General features: G+C 44.5%; 1 protein-coding gene across 1 annotated transcript in view; it reads right to left on the reverse strand.

The window, feature by feature from the left end:
- MACROD2 (MACRO domain containing 2) overlaps positions 1-20,170 on the reverse strand; it is a 2,254,506-nt gene that overhangs the window by 73,567 nt on the left and 2,160,769 nt on the right. The window contains exons 10-11 of the mRNA XM_010844154.1: positions 6,942-7,004; positions 1,964-2,032 (exon numbers count right to left, since the gene is read on the reverse strand). Coding sequence (XP_010842456.1) covers positions 1,964-2,032; positions 6,942-7,004 — 132 coding nt within the window. The remainder of the gene's footprint in view (positions 1-1,963; positions 2,033-6,941; positions 7,005-20,170) is intronic.

The raw sequence follows: 20,170 nt of genomic DNA on the forward strand, positions 1-20,170 counted from the left end.
CAAAAAACACATATTTGAATAGTATAAAGGGAGATGCCAAGGGAGTCATTAAAAAAAGAGAAAAGACAAGGAACTAGAAAAAAGACCAGCAAAAGCAACAGAACAGTGGGTGTTGTCTTGGTCCACAGGATCCCCCTTCAGGAAGGAAGAGCTTCCTCTTCTAGTCGTAGGCGGCCCTCATCCCTTCTCAAGCTTCTAGGATCATCTGAACAGAAGAGAGAGGCTTCATCCAAGACCACAGCCCCTTCCCCTGGCAGCCAGTGACAGGTGACTCCTCAGGGGGAGCTTTTAAGAGCCAGACTCCCACACCCCAGCTGGACGTCTCAGAACCGTCACGCCATCTTCAGCCTGGCTGCGGCTTCGGTTGAGAACGCCTTGCAGTTCAATTTCTTTATCCAGTTTTGCATGCTTTCCTTTCATGAGTGTTGATTCCAAGAGCCCTCCCTAATAAAGGTTAGCTCCCTAGTCTCCTGGGGAACCCACTCTGCGTAGGCACCAGGGGAACAGTTTGTGCAATGGGCATGTATTGCTGTATTTTGGGAGGTAATTCTCCATTCTATGGAGGAGAAAACTGAACCACAGAGAAGTGAACTGCCTATGATGACATATGAATTCCTTGCTAAGTACTAGAGTTCCTTATGAAAGGCTACATACATTGCTAGTGCCAGAGACAGGATCTAGGCCTCAAGCATCTGGCCCCAGAGCTCACAGTCTTAGCAACTAACCTTCCTACACAGGATGTCTCACTAATAAAAACCATTTACAGGCAACATGAGATGAAATAAATCATGTAAACAGTTGAGTGTTATTTTTAAGACAACTTTGATTTTCTAAATATTGATTCCAGGACTGCCTGCCAAGTCACTTCAGTTGTGTCTGACTCTGTGTGACCCCATGGACTGCAGCCTACCAGGCTTCTCCGTCCATGGGATTCTCCAGGCAAGAACGCTGGAGTGGGTTGCCATTTCCTTCTGCAATGCATGAAAGTGCAAAGTGAAAGTGAAGTCGCTCAGTCGTGTCTGACTCTTAGCGACCCCATGGACTGCAGCCTACCAGGCTCCTCCGTCCATGGGATTTTCCGGGCAACAGTACTGGAGTGGGGTGCCATTGCCTTCTCTGATTCCAGGACTAGCTAATATCAATCTTACACGCAGATACATTTTCTTATCACTCCAAACTGAAGAAACGCATTCAGCATATTAATCTAAAAGTTCCAAGGAGGTCATATGGTTTAGCAGATGCCCATTTGTACAACAATCTCATCTACCATTCAGAGAGTTTTTAGTAGTTGTCAATTACAGATTTAAAATATTACTTTTTGTGTGTGGGGACAATTAATCACAGGGGGGAGAAATGACAATTTCATTTTCCTTTAGGTTGTACTGTGTTATCTGTTTAAAAACTGTGTTATCTGCACATGAATGTCCCTGCAATTTCTCCCTCAAATTTTCTCTTAGAACCTACATAAATTTTTCTTTTCCTTTTTTCTTCTTTTAAAGATACTTGGGTCAGCAACATTTTCTCATAGTAACTGTCCATAGAATGAGAAATGATGCTCTTGTCAAAGATTTATTTTCAAGGATGCCTTTCAAACATTTCTTTTTTATTCTGTCTAGATAATGGTGTTCTCTGGTAGGTGATTCTCAAATGAACCCATTCCTGACAAGTAGCTGTAAACAGCTTCCTTCTGTTGTTTCAAATAAACATCTTCTTTAAACATAATTTTTCCAATCATCCTGTTGTTTCATGAACAGTTACTGTTAGAGGAACAAATGGATATACAAATTCTGAAAAGGGTAGATATGGAATAAAATAGAGCAGGTTGGATATTTGTGTTGGAAATAGTCATGCGTAAAGAGGATTGGATGGATTTGCTCACTATTTCATTTTCCCCAAACAAACAAAATCCAGATGGTTTTCTAAGAGTTTGCACAGATTTTTAGATGAGTAAGTGGTCTCATACCTTCATCTTTACAGACTTCAACTGCTTCCTCTGAAGAAGGGCTGGGCGCCGAAGCAGTGCTGGTGCCATCTGTAAGGCAGAAAGAGACACTGTCTCAGAGTCCGTACTGTGAGGTTAGTGCTGCCCTACCCACCTTAACCTCCCACTCCACCGAAGGACATAGGAGCCCGTTTCACGCTCTCAGACACTGAATGGTCTTTGGAGGGGCTGGGGTCTGTGACCCTCCTCTATGACTAATGGAACAAGAACCCTTAGTTAAGACTGAGCCCAGTGAACTAAACTGTGTTTCGGTGAAGAAGACTGGGACTGTTACGCTTTGGCCTTTTGTTTCTTCCCTTGCCTCTAGAACAATGGTAGGCTAGTTTTCTTAGTAAAGGGTTGCAAGTTTCTACAAAGTGCTTTTCTGTGCGTGTGTTTAAAGTCTGGGTTTCCTTAGCACCGCGCCTCATCCCTTTACACCATGCTGTCAGGCTGCAGGGGGCGCGTCTGACGGGTGTCGGTGCAGAGGCCCGGGAGAAGGCGAGCGTTTGTCACAAAGCACCAAAAGCTGCTTGGTGATTTCATGTCAGTCGAGCACAGGGTGGGGACTAAGGAACCTGGAGGTCCCTGTCCTGCGCCGCCCCCTCCCCCCCAAGCACAGCAGCAATGAACCTCATCAGAGCTGGTCTTTCTATTTAGGACTTCAGCACTCCATGGACTCACTCCACTTGGCCTGCAGAATAGTAACTAACTTACTAACACTAAAATAGTAAATTTAAGATGCGAAGGATTACCAGAATCATTTGGAATGGTTACTACTTGACAAATGGAAAAGGAATGTATACATTTTTTCACGCAGTAACGAGGTTATAAAACTAAAGATAACTCAAAAACACATGACAACACACACACACACACATGCACGCTCAGGACATTTATATTCGCCTACAGCTGGGCAAACATGTGTTAGTTGCTCAGTTATGTCTGACTCTTTGCAACCCTGTGGACTGTAGCCCAACAGGCTGCTCTGCCCATGGGATTCTCCAAGTTAGAATACTGGAGTGGGTTGCCATTTCCTCCTCCAGGGGATCGTTTGAACCCAGGGATTGAACTCGTGTCTTTTATGTCTTTTGCATAGGCAGGCGGGTTCTTTACCACTAGCGCCACTTACGAAGTCCTCTGGAGTGGGTAGCCATTCCCTTCTCCAGGGGATCTTCCCAACCTCGGGATCTAACTTAGGTCTTCTGCATTGCAGTTAGATTCTTTACTGTTTGAGCCACCAGGGAAACTCACAGCTGAGCAAAAGAATCTAACAAAAATCTACTTTATAATAAAGTGTTGAATATCTCAAAAGAAGATTGATTTTTCCACACAAAGTAAAAAAGTGGCTACCTTGGTAATGCCTTTAAAACTTTACAGATACAGTTATTAAACTGAATCTTTGACATAGTATTAATATTCTGTGAGTAATTAACAAATATGTATACTTTCAACAAAATAAAGGCTAACCAGATATTTTTTTCAGCATATCCTTTGTCTGTAATGTACATGACTATCACTTTCAGGTCACATTTCTACCAGAACAGAGAATAAAAATTTTTAGTAGGGAGATAATGGGAGATGAATCACTTTCTTTGGTTAGGTGACAAACTCCTATGAAAAACAAAAGAACAGACTAACATAATCAACTCTCCTTCAGTGTCACATCATCCCAGTTCTCTGCTTCCCTTCAAGGCAACCCGAGATAGCAGACTTCCTCCTCTCATAGTCTTCCTGTAACGCACTCCAATTAGCTTCCATCCTCCTTGGAGTATTCTCTTCTTAAAGGTGTCAGTGACCTCACTGCCAAATCCAAGGGTCATTTTTTCCTTTCTCACCTTCCTTGACTTCTCAGTAGCATCTCAGAGTCTACTCCGTTCTTTCTGAAATACTTTCCTGCTGCAGCGGTTCCTTTTCCCTTGTTGCCACATATCTAGATGCCGTGGTGTCTATCCCAGGCCCGACTCTTCTCCTTATTTACATGTTCTCTCCAGTGAATCTCACCGAGTCATGGGGCTGTAAGTAGCATTTTTATACCAGCGACACCCACGCCTGTATTTCTGGCCCACATCTCTCCCTAGACATCCAGACTCATGTATCTAACTGGCTTCTTGACGTCCCATATGGCTGAGAGTCCTCCTGGATTTACAAAAACTGGGCCCTGTGGCCAGTCTTTCATACACTAGTCAGTGGCACCATCATCCACATAGTTACTGATGCTAAAAGCCTAGGATGTAGCCTGGGTCCCCATGCCCTGTATCTAAGCCATCAGTACCTCCTGCCACCTATGAAAACACAGCAGTCAGTCCATTTTGTCTGCATTTCCAGGAACTGCCCATCACTACTTTCCTGCTACCGTCTTTCAACTGGTCTCACTCTGGCTCTTTTGACTCATTTTCATTCACAGGCAAGAGTGAGCTAGTTAAAACTGACTATGCTCCCTCACTACCAAAAGCCTTCCATTGGCTTCCCCTTGTAGTTCTAACAGAATCAGTTCTTACTGATTACATTAGACATAACCTGGTCCTAGGGTGTTTTCCCAAATCCCACCCATGTTCTCTCTCATCCATCAGGCTCCAGTCACTCTGAACTTCCTTCTCTGATGTGTTAAAATTTGCCTGAACATCTGCATTCTCTGGTCCCTCCATCTGGAACGTTCTCCGGCCATTTTATCCCTGAGATTTCACTTTAATTACGGTCATCAGGGAGTCCTCCCTGAGTCCAGCCAATGGAAAGCTGTCTTCTCAGGATTCCTTCTGCATTACCTCATTTCTCCATGAGGCACTTATCACTACCACGCTTTTCTTATTATTTCCTTTTGGATCACTGCCACCCGAGTATAAATTTCAATAAAGAAAAGATACTGTCTTTATAGTTCACTGCCCTATTTCAGGGCCCAGAGCAGTGCCTGGGCCACAGTGAGTGCTGGATAGGTATTTGTTGAGTGGCTGTTTGAGGAATAGGATCTACCACTTTGATTTGATCATGACAGCAGTCAGAACCGCTGGATGATGCTGGCTGAAGACTGTGCTTTTTGCATGATATGGAAGAGGCGTGCAGAGCTGTGCAGTTAGAACTGAAGCTGGAATTTCTAATGAATGAAAGGAAGATATTTTTATTTTGGAAGAATAACAGCATGTCAAAAGCATTTTAGTGACCACCATTGCACCTGACTTCTCTGCACCAGGACGAGGGAGGTAGAGCAGTTACAGCCATGTATGCGGACAGTGGCCAGGATCTGAGACGAATCCTGCCACTGGGCTCTGAACCAGCGGGAAGGCCTGCTTAGAAGAATAAGAAGAGGTGTGTTTGGGAATCTTATCTACACTGAGAGGCAGCCACATTTGCTGGTGATGTCCATCTGAGAGGTAGAGAAGAAGGCTTATGTTCTATGACTCTTTGCTAACATGCAAGATGGTCCCAAATCCATAAAGAAACTGCCTGTTCTCAACTGATTAAGGGAAAAAGAGATGCATAAATAAAATGCAGGCAGATGTGTGTGCATGTATACATGTGTGTGCCTGTGTGTGTGTATACACACGTGTGTATGTGTGTATGTATATGAATGGGGTGGGAGAAATTTATGTTGATAAAGACAGTTCGGGACAGAGAGCAACTGGGGTCACAAAGAATCAGACATGACTGAGCACACAAACAAACACATACGCATACACAACACGCAATGAGTGAATAAAACCTGTAAAGCCACAACATTCAGAGGATGGCCTCAGCTGTCAGCAGCTGGTTGACTAATACTCATCAGCCCCAAACAGTGAAAAAAGTGACAGCTTTTCACAGAAGCCTCATCTTCCACGGAACATAACGATGTGGTGACCGGGCGCTGGGGGCAACAGTGGTGCGGATAACAACATTTTTCTATATCAGAAATCCATTCCACCTCAAGGACTGCATTTAAGCAAGGGGCGCTGGCTGAGCAAGCAGCAGGTACACAAGGTCCCTGCCGCCCTGCTTCAGTGCCTCCTCTGATTGGCCGTCTTTGATTCCATCTTCCAGTTTAATAATAAAGGCTTTCGGTTCTCCAGCAAAAGTTCCAAGGTTAACGGAGGAACTTCTCAGTGACAAACCTATCACAGCGCCTGGTTTATTTCCAAGAGTCCAGTGTATGGCTCAGAGTGTGGCTGGCACATGAGCAGAGCTCCCCATTTTAAAGATGCCCCACTTGTTGGGCTCATTAGAACCAGAAGAATGACTTGGAAAAATAGAAGGAGGAAGTTTTTATTTGGGTGGTTATGTTGACAACTGCATAACATGTGTGTGAATCGTTCTTTCAAAGGAGTGTGTGCCTGAGTATAAAAATTGGGGGGAAGAAAAGAAAAACCTAAGGTGATGACCATCTTTTTTTGAGTTTTAAAAATGTTCAATTTACAATCTACAGCAGAAGATCTCTAAGCATTTCATTGGCACATCTGTTCTTTGGATCTCACGGAGCTCTGGGTGTGGGGTAGTCAAGGCCACATCACAGCATCATCCACAACACACAGAAAAATGAACAGAAGCATAGCTCTTCAAAACTGAGTGCAAACCAGTATGGGCCCCTCCACGTGTGGTGGAGGGAAAGCCTCTGATGCCTGTCCTTTGAATGTTTTTCATTTCGTTTTTCCCCTCAGACTGAATCTGCTGATTCTGACCTGCCCTAGTCAGCCCAGCTCTGATGTGGTCCTTCCAGCCTCTGCCGGTCCCGTGCAGAACATCACTGAGCAAGCTGCTATCACACAGGAGCAAAAAGGAGCTCGTGACTGACGCCCGAGAGGGCACTCCTCTGACTAAAGACCCTGACGCTCGTCGTTAACAGGGCTGGTGATTGCCTGAGGGAGACCACAATGGACACTGAGGTTAACCCGATGAAACGGCATGAACACTGAAAACAGCACTAAGTCGAGCTATTGTTCACCTCTGGGGACGAGGCCGAGGAGACGCTTCAAAAGAAATCTGAGCCCACCTGCGTCTTGGCTCTGCTCTTCTATTTCTTCTGCACTCGGCTTTTCCTCTGGACCGTTCTCATCTTTTACGAAAACCACAGAGGGGAAAAGAAAATATACATCAAGTCAATTTATGAAATATCTCTTTATGGCTAATATGCAGCGGTGAAATTAATTGTAACCAATGTAGCATGACTCGCCATAAAGCGAGGCAGAGAGATGAATCAGAGGTGTGAAACAGAAAAATTACCTACATAAATAGGTGCATTTATCCTCGGCCCTTCTCGCATGATTTGCTTGGCGGAAAGCTGAACTGCGGTAAACAAAATTCACTCAGCAGTTCTAGTCACATCTCTCCTCTCATACAGCACTTCCCAAAGTGCCAAACAGATTTTAATTTCAATTTGCTTTTCTCCCTTGACTCAAGCAATATGCACCGTGTAAGGAGCATTGGCTGATTATGTTCCTACGCACTTTATTTTCCTGTTTGATTTATGTTGCAAAAAACCTACCTATTTTTACTTAATTTTTTTTATAGGTTTTACTTAAAATTTTTACTGGGGTATAGCTGCTTTACAATGTTGTGTTTCTGCTGTACAACAAAGTGAATCAGTCATACATATATGAATATCCCCTCCCTCTTGGAACTCCCTTCTGCACCCCCCATCCCACACCATTAATTTCTTAGACATTTACTTACATTTTACACATGACAGTCTAACATTTCTATGCTACAAAATATTCTGTCTTGAACAGATTATGCTGGTCAAGTTTATGCTGGAATACATAACTCCTTGAAAAATAAATAACTGGGCAGGTATAATGGTGGCTATATATTGGAAACTAGCTAAAAATTTCCCTTTGGCTTAAAATGTATATAATATATCTCTGTGGATTTATGTGTAGAAAAAAGCAAACTTTTCAAAGGCAAATAAAGGCATCATTTTAGAACTCATTGCTGGGAGGGTTTCCAAATATGTTTAACAATTTTTTTAAATGATGAATTTCTATAAAGACAAAGGAATAAAATATAAGACACACAGTTAAAGTACAGAAAGCAGAGAAGCAGAAGTTTTCTGCACACACGGGTTAAAGATGGCCAAAGCTCCCTGTTGCTCAAGAGGTGGAATCTACTTCTTTACTCCTTAAATTCAGACTCGTTCTATGACTTGTTTAGACCAGTGAAATGTGTATATGATTCTCTGGGCCCCTCAAGCCAAAGCCTAAGAGAACTGGCAGCTTTCCCCTTCTGCCTCTGGGAAGCCAGTCACCTTGCTTAAAGACACTCAGGTGAGCCCCCAGAGGGGAGAGGGGGACAGGGAGAGAGCGGCACAGAGGGGCCAGACATGTGGATGAAGCCATCTCCCACCTCCCTACCTGGCCCTGCTGCCAGCTGAACACATCCAATTGATGACCTCAGCCAAGATCACAGGGAGCAGAAGGCTCACCCTACTGAGTCCTTTAAAAATTCCTGACCCCCAGCCAGGCTTAGACCACTTAACCGAGTTGTACTTGAGTGCTTTGACCCACCATCTGTTACAACTACCAACACTTAATCCAGAGGCAAGAGGATGGGCATCCTTCCAGAGGAGGATGCAACTTGTGGAGCTGAAATAAGAGCCTGGGCGGCAGTGAGGGAACCTTTCACCAAGCAGCTCTGCAAAAGAACCTATTGAGGAGGGTGGAAAATGCAAAAACATCTGGAATTGACCTGAATGGAAGAAAAAGTTTAAAACAGAGTGACAAAAGCAAATAAATAAATAAATAAGAGCGACACTGACAAGGGGAAGAGATGCAATCTATGGATAAACGTGTAAGTATGGGGACTTCCCCAGTGGTCCAGTGGTTAGGAATGGACCACTTCTTTGCAATGCAGGGGCCATGGGTTCGATCCCTGGTCAGGGAACTAAGATCCAACATGCCACAGAGCAGCTAAGCCCGCTTGCCTAAACTATTGAGCCTGCGCTCCAGAGCCCATGCGCCATAACTAGAGTCCATGGGCCACAATGAAAGATCCCATGTGATGCAATGAGACTCCTGCACGCTGCAACTAAGACCCACACAGCTAAATAAATAAAGTGTGTGTATAATTCCCTTGCTTGCTCCTTGGAAGAACAGCTATGACAAACCTGCTGCTTTGCTGCTGCTAAGTCGCTTCAGTCGTGTCCGACTCTGTGCGACCCCATAGACAGCAGCCCAGCAGGCTCCCCCGCCCCTGGGATTCTCCAGGCAAGAACACTGGACTGGGTTGCCATTTCCTTCTCCAATATGACAAACCTAGACAGCGTATTAAAAAGCAGAGACATTACTTTGCTGACAAAGGTCCATATAGTCAAAGCTATGGTTTTTCCACTAGTCATGTATGGATGCTGAACACCGAAGAATTGATGCTCTTCAACTGTGGTATTGGAGAAGACTCTTGAGAGTCCCTTGCACTGCAAGGAGATCAAACCAGTCAATCCTAAAAGAAATCAGTCCTGAATATTCACTGGAAGGGCTGATGCTGAAGCTGAAGCGCCAATACTTTGGCCACCTGATGTGAAGAGCCAACTCATGAGAAAAGACCCTGATGCTGGGAAAGACTGAAGGCAGGAGCAGAAGGGGATGACAGAGGATGAGCTGATTGGATGGTGTCACTGACTCAATGGATGTGAGTTTGAGCAAATTCAGGGAGACTGTGAAGGACAGGGAAGTCTGGCGTGCTGCAGTCCACGGGGTCGCAAAGAGTTGGACATGACTTAGCGACTGAACCACAACAAATTCCCTCTGCCCAGCACTGTGCCATTTGTCACAGGGTTATAATGTAACCTCGGTAGGGGTGGCTCTGCAGTTCCCCAAACCCAAGGTTCTCCGTGGCATATATACAAGGACATTTCTGATGTCTCTCTGTTTTGGTTCTCCAGGGAGGTGCTGCAGGAAAGCAACAGTAATCCTTGATGTTCCTGCTCCTGTTCACAAGGTCCAGTTGGTACAGGAGCACGTGTCAAAACCATAGGTCAGTGTCCCATGGGTCAGTGTCTTGCCTTCCTCCCACCACATGGACTCAGACTCAAGCAGGAAAAATCTACCAGCTTTCCTGTCTCTCTTGACAGCCAGACATTTTAACACAGATTTTACAACAGGCTTGAAGTCTTCAGTGACCGACTGTTTTTAAAATTAATCTGGTCACCGTATCTCTCATGGAGTGGGGGTAAAAAGCTTTCTTGTGGAGAGAGAAAGAGAGAAGGGAAAGAGAAACAACATTTAAGTCACAGGAAGGTTCCAGAGGTCCTAAACACATGAAAAGGAAACTCAGAGCCCCCACGACCAACTTTATAACCGTAAGAAACAGTCTGGCTCTTTATCTCACCTACAGCTACTGGGTTTTTACCCTGAATCCCCGGGTCCGCGGTGGTCCCACTCCCTAATGAAATTGCCCAAGTGGCGTGTTCTGTTTTCCTCTTGGAGAACAGAGTCTTGGCTGTGGGGTGCTCTGGGTTGCAGGATTTTTGCCCTTTGGAAGCAAATTCAAGAAACACTTGGTATGTTTATCACGGAGTAAACGCCTTCTAGAGGAATGCTACATTTGGCATTTGAATACCTTGCCCTCAAAAGAAAGGGATTAGGTATATTGCTTTCATCAGTTTCCAAAGACAGTGCATCCTCAGAGCCAGCAGGGGGAGCCAGTGTAGAAGTCTTGCTTTCCAAGCCCAACTGATATATTCTCTGGCAATTAGACTAGCATTCATTTCACTTTCAGAAGGACAGTTTGCCTGGCTTCTAACATCCCATCCATTTAAAATGCCTCCAGTGGGTGAGTTCTGAGTGAAACAGTGGGCTTCCTCTGGTAGGAAAGAAAAAAATCCCATTACACAGTTACCCGTAAGTATTGGATAAGGACAGGCTTTCCTTTTGGTGGGCTTGTCTGTCTAGCTATCTTCACAGGAAGCATATAGACAATAAAAAAAGTGCAGTAGACTGGGGAATGTAAACTCGAGGTTATTAGAAGGGATTTAAAAGGCTCACAATAAATGTGAAGAAATACAGGGAAGTGACAGGCTATTTTCTGAGCCTAAAAGATGTCATGTGGAAGCTAAATTCTCCTAGTTAATATAGCTCTGCTGCTGCTGCTGCTGCTGCTAAGTCGCTTCAGTTGTCCAACTCTGTGCCACCCCAGAGACGGCAGCCCACCAGGCTTCCCCATCCCTGGGATTCTCCAGGCAAGAACACTGGAGTGGGTTGCCATTTCCTTCTCCAATGCATGAAAGTGAAAAGTGAAAGTGAAATCGCTTAGTCATGTCCGACTCTAGCGACCCCATGGACCGCAGACCACCAGGCTCCTCTGTCCATGGGATTTTCCAGGCAAAAGTACTGGAGTGGGGTGCCATTGCCTTAGGATTCCATATTTATTTCCAATAATAAATTTCTACCTCATTCATGTTGAGTGTCACATAAGACTACTTCCCCACGCCTAAAAGCATGGTGACCTGTGCAAATTCTGATGGCTGAATTATTTCTGCTTCTCCAGTATGAAAACTCTGCCCTCTATTCTTTCAACCCATATGCATGGAGCACATACTATATGCAAGGGATGTTTCAGGAATTTTATAGAAATAAAAATAAGAGACTCCTGCTGTAAAGCTGGAACCGAGCAGAATCCTACAGGGCTCTCCCACTTTCTCAAGTACAGAACCAAGAAGTTCATGATCAGGACAACAGCACTGCAGACTCAGCATCTGATGCATATTCTTGAGTTGCTTTACAGTTACCATAACTGCCACCAGAGGGGAAAAAAATCTAACTGTGTGATGCTAGACTGCAGCCATGACAGGAGCTTCTCCCTCCGTCTCGCGCAGCACGGAGTCACGGGCAGCATGATTCCAAGGACTGACCTCAAGAGAACGAGATGGACATGATTGCCCGTAACAGTCTCTATCTTTGTTGGCATCAATATAATTGTAGTCTATCCTGCCCATATACGAGAGCAGGCAACTAAAACTGTCAGGAAAGAGATGCTGACGTCTTCCACTCGAGAACAGTATGTTGACATGAAGAAGTTCCAGAAGACAGACCTTCCCCTCTAATCCCACAGAAATAGGATGATGTTCTGACAAGTGGGGACTTGCCAGCAGCTCTTAGAAGCAAACTGCCCTCAGCAGAAAGCCCCTTTTCTTGTCCCTGTAGCAAAGCTATACTGTAACTAAGTTTTAAATGAGGCACCCCCACCTCTACTCATTTCTGGCCCAAGCACGCCGTTCAAACCTTTTAATCACACAACACCTTGCCTGACTTGTAGATCAAAGAAGAATAAGCAATTAACAGATGACCAGATCTCTTCCCTAGCTTCCCTTTCAGTAATCTTATGAGCAAACTGTGTGACCAAGCTGTGTGAACAAGATAGTGTCTAGGGGAAGATCACAGAAGTCAACAGCCTGAACGCAGTGGGGGACAGTGACGAGTCTGACCCCCTGTCTCAGTGATTAACTGAGTTTACTCTCCTCCTTTCCTTTAAACCTTTCATGGCTGAGTGGAACCTTTGGAGGTGTGTTTTGGGGGATGCTGAGTCCACCATCTCCCCAGATTGTTGACTTCTGATTAAAGGCCCATTTCCTTTCTACCATTTGTGAGTATTAATTCTGTAAGTGGCAAGCAGTAGGGTCTCCCATTGACAACAAAGTGAATTTGTGTAAATATGCAGTTCATGTTTAATTCTATATGGATGAGCTTTTTAAGGGCAAAATTTCAATGTCGTGGCTACAAACTGCTATCCTGATATTTGCAGTTCCTTTTGTGCAATGTGCATAAGGATGGGAAGGGAAAGAGGAGGTAAGTCAGAACAAATACACTCTTGCTGCTGGGGAAGCAACCTGACGTGTGCTGCCTGCTGGCACACTGCTGTCTTTCCCAAGGTTTCTGGACATGGGCAGGGCACAGGCAATTCAAACTCAGTGGTTTGCAGACTGGACTACTGGCTTCAGTTCTTGAGTTCCTTGGTAATGGATTGTATGTCTCAGTGTCCTTCCACTCCTGTTGGACTTGATCCAGGGATACGGCTAATGAAGTGTCAGCAGCCGTGATAGGAGCAAAGAGCTTGAGTGTGTTGTACAACTGGACTTAGTGCTTGCGCTTCTACCATTGGCCATGACAAGATGATGCCTCTGTAGCCACTGGTTTAGAGAGGATGAGAGATACGAGGAGCAGGCTTGACCCACATCACAGTCTGGAGGCAAGACCAGAAAACTCACAGCTTGATATCCAACGGCCCAATGGAGCCTAGCCTACATCAGCAGACCCACGGTCAACCTGTAAACCTCTGAGCACGAGAACAAATCTTTTTGTTGTAAGGCTCTGAACTTTGGGGTGATTTGTTATATTGTTTTATTGTGATAATAGTGATTAATACAAATGGTATCTTAATTTTTCTCAGGTCAGGAAGTCTTAGTTTTTTTTTTTTTAACTCAGTACTTTTTCATGTATAAAGAATTAGTCTTAAATTGTGTATTTTGCCACACAGCTGTATTCTTACACATCCCAAAATTCTCTAGAAGACAGACACTCAAAAAATAAATTCAGCTTATATAAGGAATGCTCTTGACAAGTATGCTCTGCCATGAATGTTTATGCTTTACTTAATAGAGCTATGTGGTAGCAGTATGCTGCTGCTACTGCTAAGTCACTTCAGTTGTGTCCGACTCTGTGAGACCCCATAGACGGCAGTCCACCAGGCTCCGCCGTCCCTGGGATTCTCCAGGCAAGAACACTGGAGTGGGTTGCCATTTCCTTCTCCAATGCATGAAAGTGAAAAGTGAAAGTGAAGTCGCTCAGTCGTGTCCAACTCTTAGCGACCCCACGCACTGCAGCCTACCAGGCTCCTCCATCCATGGGATTTTCCAGGCAAGAGTACTGGAGTGGGGTGCCATTGACACCTAGCTAATACTGGCTGACACGTATGGAATATTGACTATGTTCCACTCAGTGTCTCAATGCTCTGCATAGATTATCAAATTGAATTCTCATAACAACCCAACGAGGTGATACTATTATTATCCACATTTCGTGGGTGGGGACACTGAGGCACAGAGATGCTAGATACTCTCCCCGAGATCCCACAGTGATTTCAGCCGGGATTCAGCCCAGTCCGCTGGTACCAGAGTGCCCCACTGCCTTCCTGGAATCACAACTAGTATTTGCTTGCAGGAAGCCTGGGAAAATGATACTTAACATAATAGCTGAGAATTAAACTGTAATCTCATGCAAGTTAACACAGAACACTAAGAACATTGAGAAACCAGCTTTTCCAACACTGAAGCCAGATGGGTGCAAAGGTACAACTCTAAATTTGTTCTTTAATAGTAAAGATATTTTGAAACAATTTCAAACATTGGAGAGTTCCAGGAATAGTACTAGAAACTTTCTTTTTTGCCTTGATCCATTTTAGAGTAAGTTGGGGACATAATCACCCCCTTATCACCTTTGCCAGCCCTGAGTACCCTGGTCCGTATTTTCTACAAAGACCTTCTCCGTGACCACAATGCAATTAAGCGGTGATGACATTCCTCACGTGGAAGTCTTTGAAAATTTTCTAAGAATACTTTTCACGGCAATCTACCATCACAAACTGCCTTTCGTTGTCCTGTTTCTTTAGTCTCCTTCAATCTGAGGCCAAGACACTCCTGACCTCAACTACACCCCGGCTGGTTGGAGTCGGGGGTGGGAGAGGTTGGTTCCCTACCTCACCACCCGTGCGTCAGTGTGAATGCCTAACCTTGCTCAACTCTGCATAAAGGTTTTTAGGATGAAAGAAAGAAAAGAACAAAAGGAGAGAGGTAGAAAGTTTCGTTTCAAACCTTTAAACATTTGTTCTGGAGGTAGTGTCAACCAATTGATCTACATATATGAATCTCAGGAAATTAAGTTCCTGAGTTGGCTGCCTCCCCACTGTAACGAGAAGCCTCATGTGTGTCTTCCAGGGCAGATCAAAGAGCGGTATATGGGCAGGCAGTCACCATCTGACACGAACGGGAGCTGCTGCCTCTCGGGGACGGGCACTTCCGCACCTCTGACCTGTTACCGCGAAGCCCTCCACAGTCCTCCTGGGCTAGACTTTTATCTACATTTTTTACAGATAAAGATTTCAAGGTTGTGGGAGGTCAAATAAGTGCCCCAAAGCCCCACAATTAGTGGCAGAGCTGAGACTTAAAAGTCAGGGCCAGACTGTGCCAAAACCTGAGATCTTTCTTGTCTTGCAGATTCCTGTGACCTCTTTCGAGTTTTGACAGCTGAACTGTAAATCCTGAGAAAGATGTCCATACTGTTCCTGAGGTGTCCTCGGCATCTTGCACGGCGCCCACATTCCAGCAGGGTTCCATTAACACCTGCCAAGTGGTCAAGAAGGAAACTTCGTTCTCCCCTAAACAATAATTATTTTGTTGTCGTTCAAACCTTATTTCAGTTCTTGATGGAGAAAAGATACGGTGTCTATTTGAGCCTCTAGTTGAACCTCACTGAATTCTGGGCTAGCTTTAAAATGTCATGTCTCTTTGATCACAAATAATGGTTCCTAAAAATCAAATGTGGTGCTATGTAGGGAACACCAGTGGTTAGAATTCATCTGTTTTCACTATCACCTTGGTCCAGTCTCTATGCCCACTTCTCCTAGATTGGGGCGACAGCCCTTATTCTTACCCCAGAAGGTCTGTTTTGAAATGTTTAAGTCTGATCATACCATTTCCATGCAAAGGCAGCAAGGCCCCATGTGATGGGGACCGCTGTTTTCCTGCTCTGACTTGTTCCTAGTCTCTTCCCCTCTCACTCACTCCAGCCACACTGGCCTCTGCGTGCTGTTTCTCCAGCATGAGACTGTCTTCTCCCCAGGTCTCTGTACTGTCTGTCCCATCCCCCTCTGCCTAGATTCCTTTTCCTTCAGGTGTTTTAAGTCTTTGCTCAAACGTCCCCTTTACAAACTGTGCTGAACATGCCACTTAAAATTGCAACATCTCCCCACCTCCACACACTCCGTCCTTATCCTGATCTGCTTTTTATTTTTGCCTCTTTTGATCATTGATCACCTTCAAATATTTAATTTAGGTAGGTGTTAATGTTCATGGTTTATGCATATCCATCCTTAAGGGAATATAAGCTCCACTAAGGCAGGAATCTTGGCTTACTTGCCTGTTGTCTCCTAAGAAACTAGACTGAGCATATGATGTTCAACAAATATTTGTGAATTAATGAAACATGCTCATCCTTTACCTGGACTTGCACAGCTACTTTACATGTCAATCAGGAAAAAAAAGGAAAATTATTTTCTATTTCACAACCGCCAGGTTAGTTGGGCTCCTACATCATGTGGGGCACAATTTTTCAAGAAAGATGGCCCAGCTACAGAGCCCAGGATCCAGTTACAGTATGTCTGTCACCATTTTGTCTTCTTACTGGAACAGGACTGCTGCTGAAGCTGAAGCTCCAATACTCTGGCCACCTGATGTGGAGAGCTGATTCATTGGAAAAGACCCTGATGCTGGGAAAGATTGAAGGCAGGAGGAGAAGGGGAGCAGAGGGTGAGATGGCTAGATAGCACCCCCAACTCAATGAACATGAGTTTCTGCAAACTCTGAGAGATAGTGAAGGATCCTGGTGTGCTGTAGTCCATGGGACTGCAAAGAGTCAAACACAATTTAGTGCCTGAACAACAACAACTGGAGAAGTTGCCTTAGAGAAGGAATCCCTTCTCCAGGCCAGTGGAGGTTGTGCCTGGAACTTGTTACAATGCAGTTATCCAGATGCATGACTTGGAACCTCCTGGCAATGGAGTGGTGCACACAGAGCCCACCTGGGGAGATGGTGAGCAGTGTTCTCCTGGCTGCCAGAAGCACTTCTACTCAAACTCAAATAGTATTACAGCTGCATTCACAGACGGTGTGCAAGACCCATGGCTGGTCTTCAAATACAGGACCGAGAAGACCATTATCTTGGTCTAGCAATGGCACCCCACTCCAGTACTCTTGCCTGGAAAATCCCATGGATGGAGGAGCCTGGTGGGCTGCAGTCCATGGGGCCGCTAAGAGTCGGACACGACTGAGCGACTTCACTTTCACTTTTCACTTTCATGCATTGGAGAAGGAAATGGCAACCCACTCCAGTGTTCTTGCCTGGAGAATCCCAGGGACGGGGCAGCCTGGTGGGCTGCCGTCTATGGGGTCACACAGAGTCGGACATGACTGAGGTGACTTAGCAGCAGCAGCTCTTTCTAGAAATGTCCCCAAACTGCCTATTTGTGGATATAGGGAGAAGAGAAAATAATTAAACCTGTTATTTTTAAAGCATATGTGTCTATTAAGAGAGACTTAAATACGATGCAATTTCAAGGAAAAGAAACTCATGAGACTGTAGCATGCAACTGTCCCTAACATATATTGTGTGAGTTGCTAAGTAGAAGGTCAAGTGTATAAGAAGAAACTCAACAAATACCTGCTGCAGAATTGAACTTTATAGTTCAATTAAGGTATGACGCTGGCATACCAAAACTTGCCCTGGCACATCTTGATATAAAAATAGCACAAGGCAATGCAGCCAGACAACTATTTTCAATACCACACATGCCCTCTTAATAGATGACATATGCTTCTCCCATATGGCATATTAGTACAAATACTTATATTCTGATATGGTTAGTTTTTAATCCGAGGATTTCCAAGTACTTTACAAACACTGTTCATTAACACAGTTTTCCCTGGGGAAGTTGCAACGCCTCACAGAGATACAAAACACAATCAATAACCATTAAGGAATGACAATAATAAGAAACATATTAATGTGGCATTTTTTAAAGAATAGGAAACAAAGGGGAATTAAGCAACTTTCCAGAAGTCTTCCAGTTGAATCCATGGAGCAGCTAGGGATAGACATCAATTTATGCTGGTGTTTATGGTTATAAATTACACTGGTTTTCAGGTTGTGAAACATAAGCTGGTGCCCACATCATAAGTGGGAAAATTATGGCCAAAACAAAGCTTAGCGCAATTATGGGATTCTTTCGCTCTAACAGACAAAACAACAATTGCACTTTTTCATTAACTTTAAGCCCTCAGGTTAAATTCCCTTCTAAAAGTTACATTTCTCACTGTTGTCATTTATGTTTCTGAATTAAGATAACTGGTGTGCCTACACATTTTGTTTAAAACAGTCACACATTGTGCTCTGTGCAGATGTTACCTTCAGAACTGGCAAGACAAAACACTGGCTGGCTTTTTTGTGGGATATTAGAAAAGTATATAAAGATGTTCTTTGAATAGAAGAATCATCCCATGAATAAATTCAAAAGCTGTTAGGTATCTCTGTCATGAATTAATGATTGCTGAGTACTTACAAAGTTCAAGATGGTGGAGAGGGAATAAATTAGGTTATCTGGAAGACAAAAGACTTTCCCTTTGGGAGGTGACAAAAGAAAGGTGGACGGAGTGCCTTCCTGAGAGGTACCTGTCTACACAAGGTAAAACGGAAGCTTGAGACAATCCAGAGAGAAACACAGAATTTTATCTCATATTGCGGCAAAACTAGATAGCATATTAAAAAGCAGAGACATCACTTTGCTGACAAAGGTCTGTACAGTGAAAGTTATGGTTTTTCCAGTAGTCATGTATGGATTTGAAAGTTGGACCATAAAGAAGGCTGAGAGCCAAAGAATTGATTCTTTTGAACGGTGGTGTTGGAGAAGGCTCTAGAGACTGCAAGGAGATCAAATCAGTCCATCCTAAAGGAAATCAATCCTGAAAATTCATTGGGAGGAGTGATGCTGAAGCTGAAGCTCCAATACTTTGGCCACTGGATGCGAAGAACTGACTCACTGGAAAAGACCCTGATGCTGGGAAAGATGGAAGGCAAAAGGAGAAGGGGGCAGCAGAGGATGGGATGGTTATATAGCATCACTGACTCAAAGGATATGAATTTGAGCAAACCCTGGGAGACAGTAGAGGACAGAGGAGCCTGGCATGCTGTAGTCCACGTGTCACAAAGAGTTGGAAACAACTTCGTGACTGAACAAAAATTAATGTTGCCCATTTCTCTTACGTCTTTTTTAAAAACATTGCTTCTCAAAATTAAAAAAAACACCTCAAAATTAAGGAATTAAAAATTGAATATACATCATGACTAGCGTTCTACTTCTCTTGGATGGTTCTGCTCTAGTGAGAATTAGTGAGCATGGAGTCCTGGAACAGAGAGTTCAGTGGAGCAGACAGATACTGAGGCTGAAGCTGTCAAATCCCCACTGTGTCCCTTGGCACCCACCTCTGATCTCCATGCACTCACATGGCTGTGGTTTCTCCTCGTGAATACCCAGGGCACTGTGCTGCAGGGTTTTCTCCTAGTTCAAAATGATGCTTGTCCTGTGCAGCCAATTTGGAAGCAGCCCTCAACCAATGATGGACAGCTGCTTTCATGCCCCTACGCTGGGACCACCTTGAGATTCCCACATGGTCTCCCAGAGACACAGCCCTGCATTTGACTCCTTCCCTCCCCTGTCTCACACCAATACTCTCCTTCCTGTCTCCCTGGAATCACTCCTTAAATCAACTGCTGGCCCTTGAATCCTTGTCTTAGGGTGGGCTTCTAGGGAATCTGAGCTAAGACAGATCAGATCAGTCACTCAGTCATGTCCGACTCTTTGAGACCCCATGAATTGCAGCACGCCAGGCCTCCCTGTCCATCACCAACTCCTGGAGTTCACTGAGACTCACGTCCATCGAGTCAGTGATGCCATCCAGCCATCTCATTCTCTGTCATCCCCTTCTTCTCTTGCCCCTAATCTCTCCCAGAATCAGAGTCTTTTCCAATGAGTCAACTCTTCTCATGAGGTGGCCAAAGTACTGGAGTTTCAGCTTCAGCATCATTCCTTCCAAAGAAATCCCAGGGCTGATCTCCTTCAGAATGGACTGGTTGGATCTCCTTGCAGTCCAAGGGACTCTCAAGAGTCTTCTCCAACACCACAGTTCAAAAGCATCAATTCTTCGGTGCTCAGCCTTCTTCCTGACAGAATGTGGTCCACTGGAGAAGGGAATGGCAAACCACTTCAGTATTCTTGCCTTGAGAATCCCATGACAGTATGAAAAGGCAAAATGATAGGATACTGAAAGAGAAACTACCCAGGTCAGTAGGTGCCCAATATGCTACTGGAGATCAGTGGAGAAATAACTCCAGAAAGAATGAAGGGATGGAACCAAAGCAAAAACAATACCCAGTTGTGGATGTGACTGGTGACGAAGCAAGGTCT

This window comes from Bison bison, unplaced genomic scaffold, assembly GCF_000754665.1.
Source record: "Bison bison bison isolate TAMUID 2011002044 unplaced genomic scaffold, Bison_UMD1.0 scf7180017864196, whole genome shotgun sequence".
NCBI classification, from domain to species: Eukaryota; Metazoa; Chordata; class Mammalia; order Artiodactyla; family Bovidae; genus Bison; species Bison bison.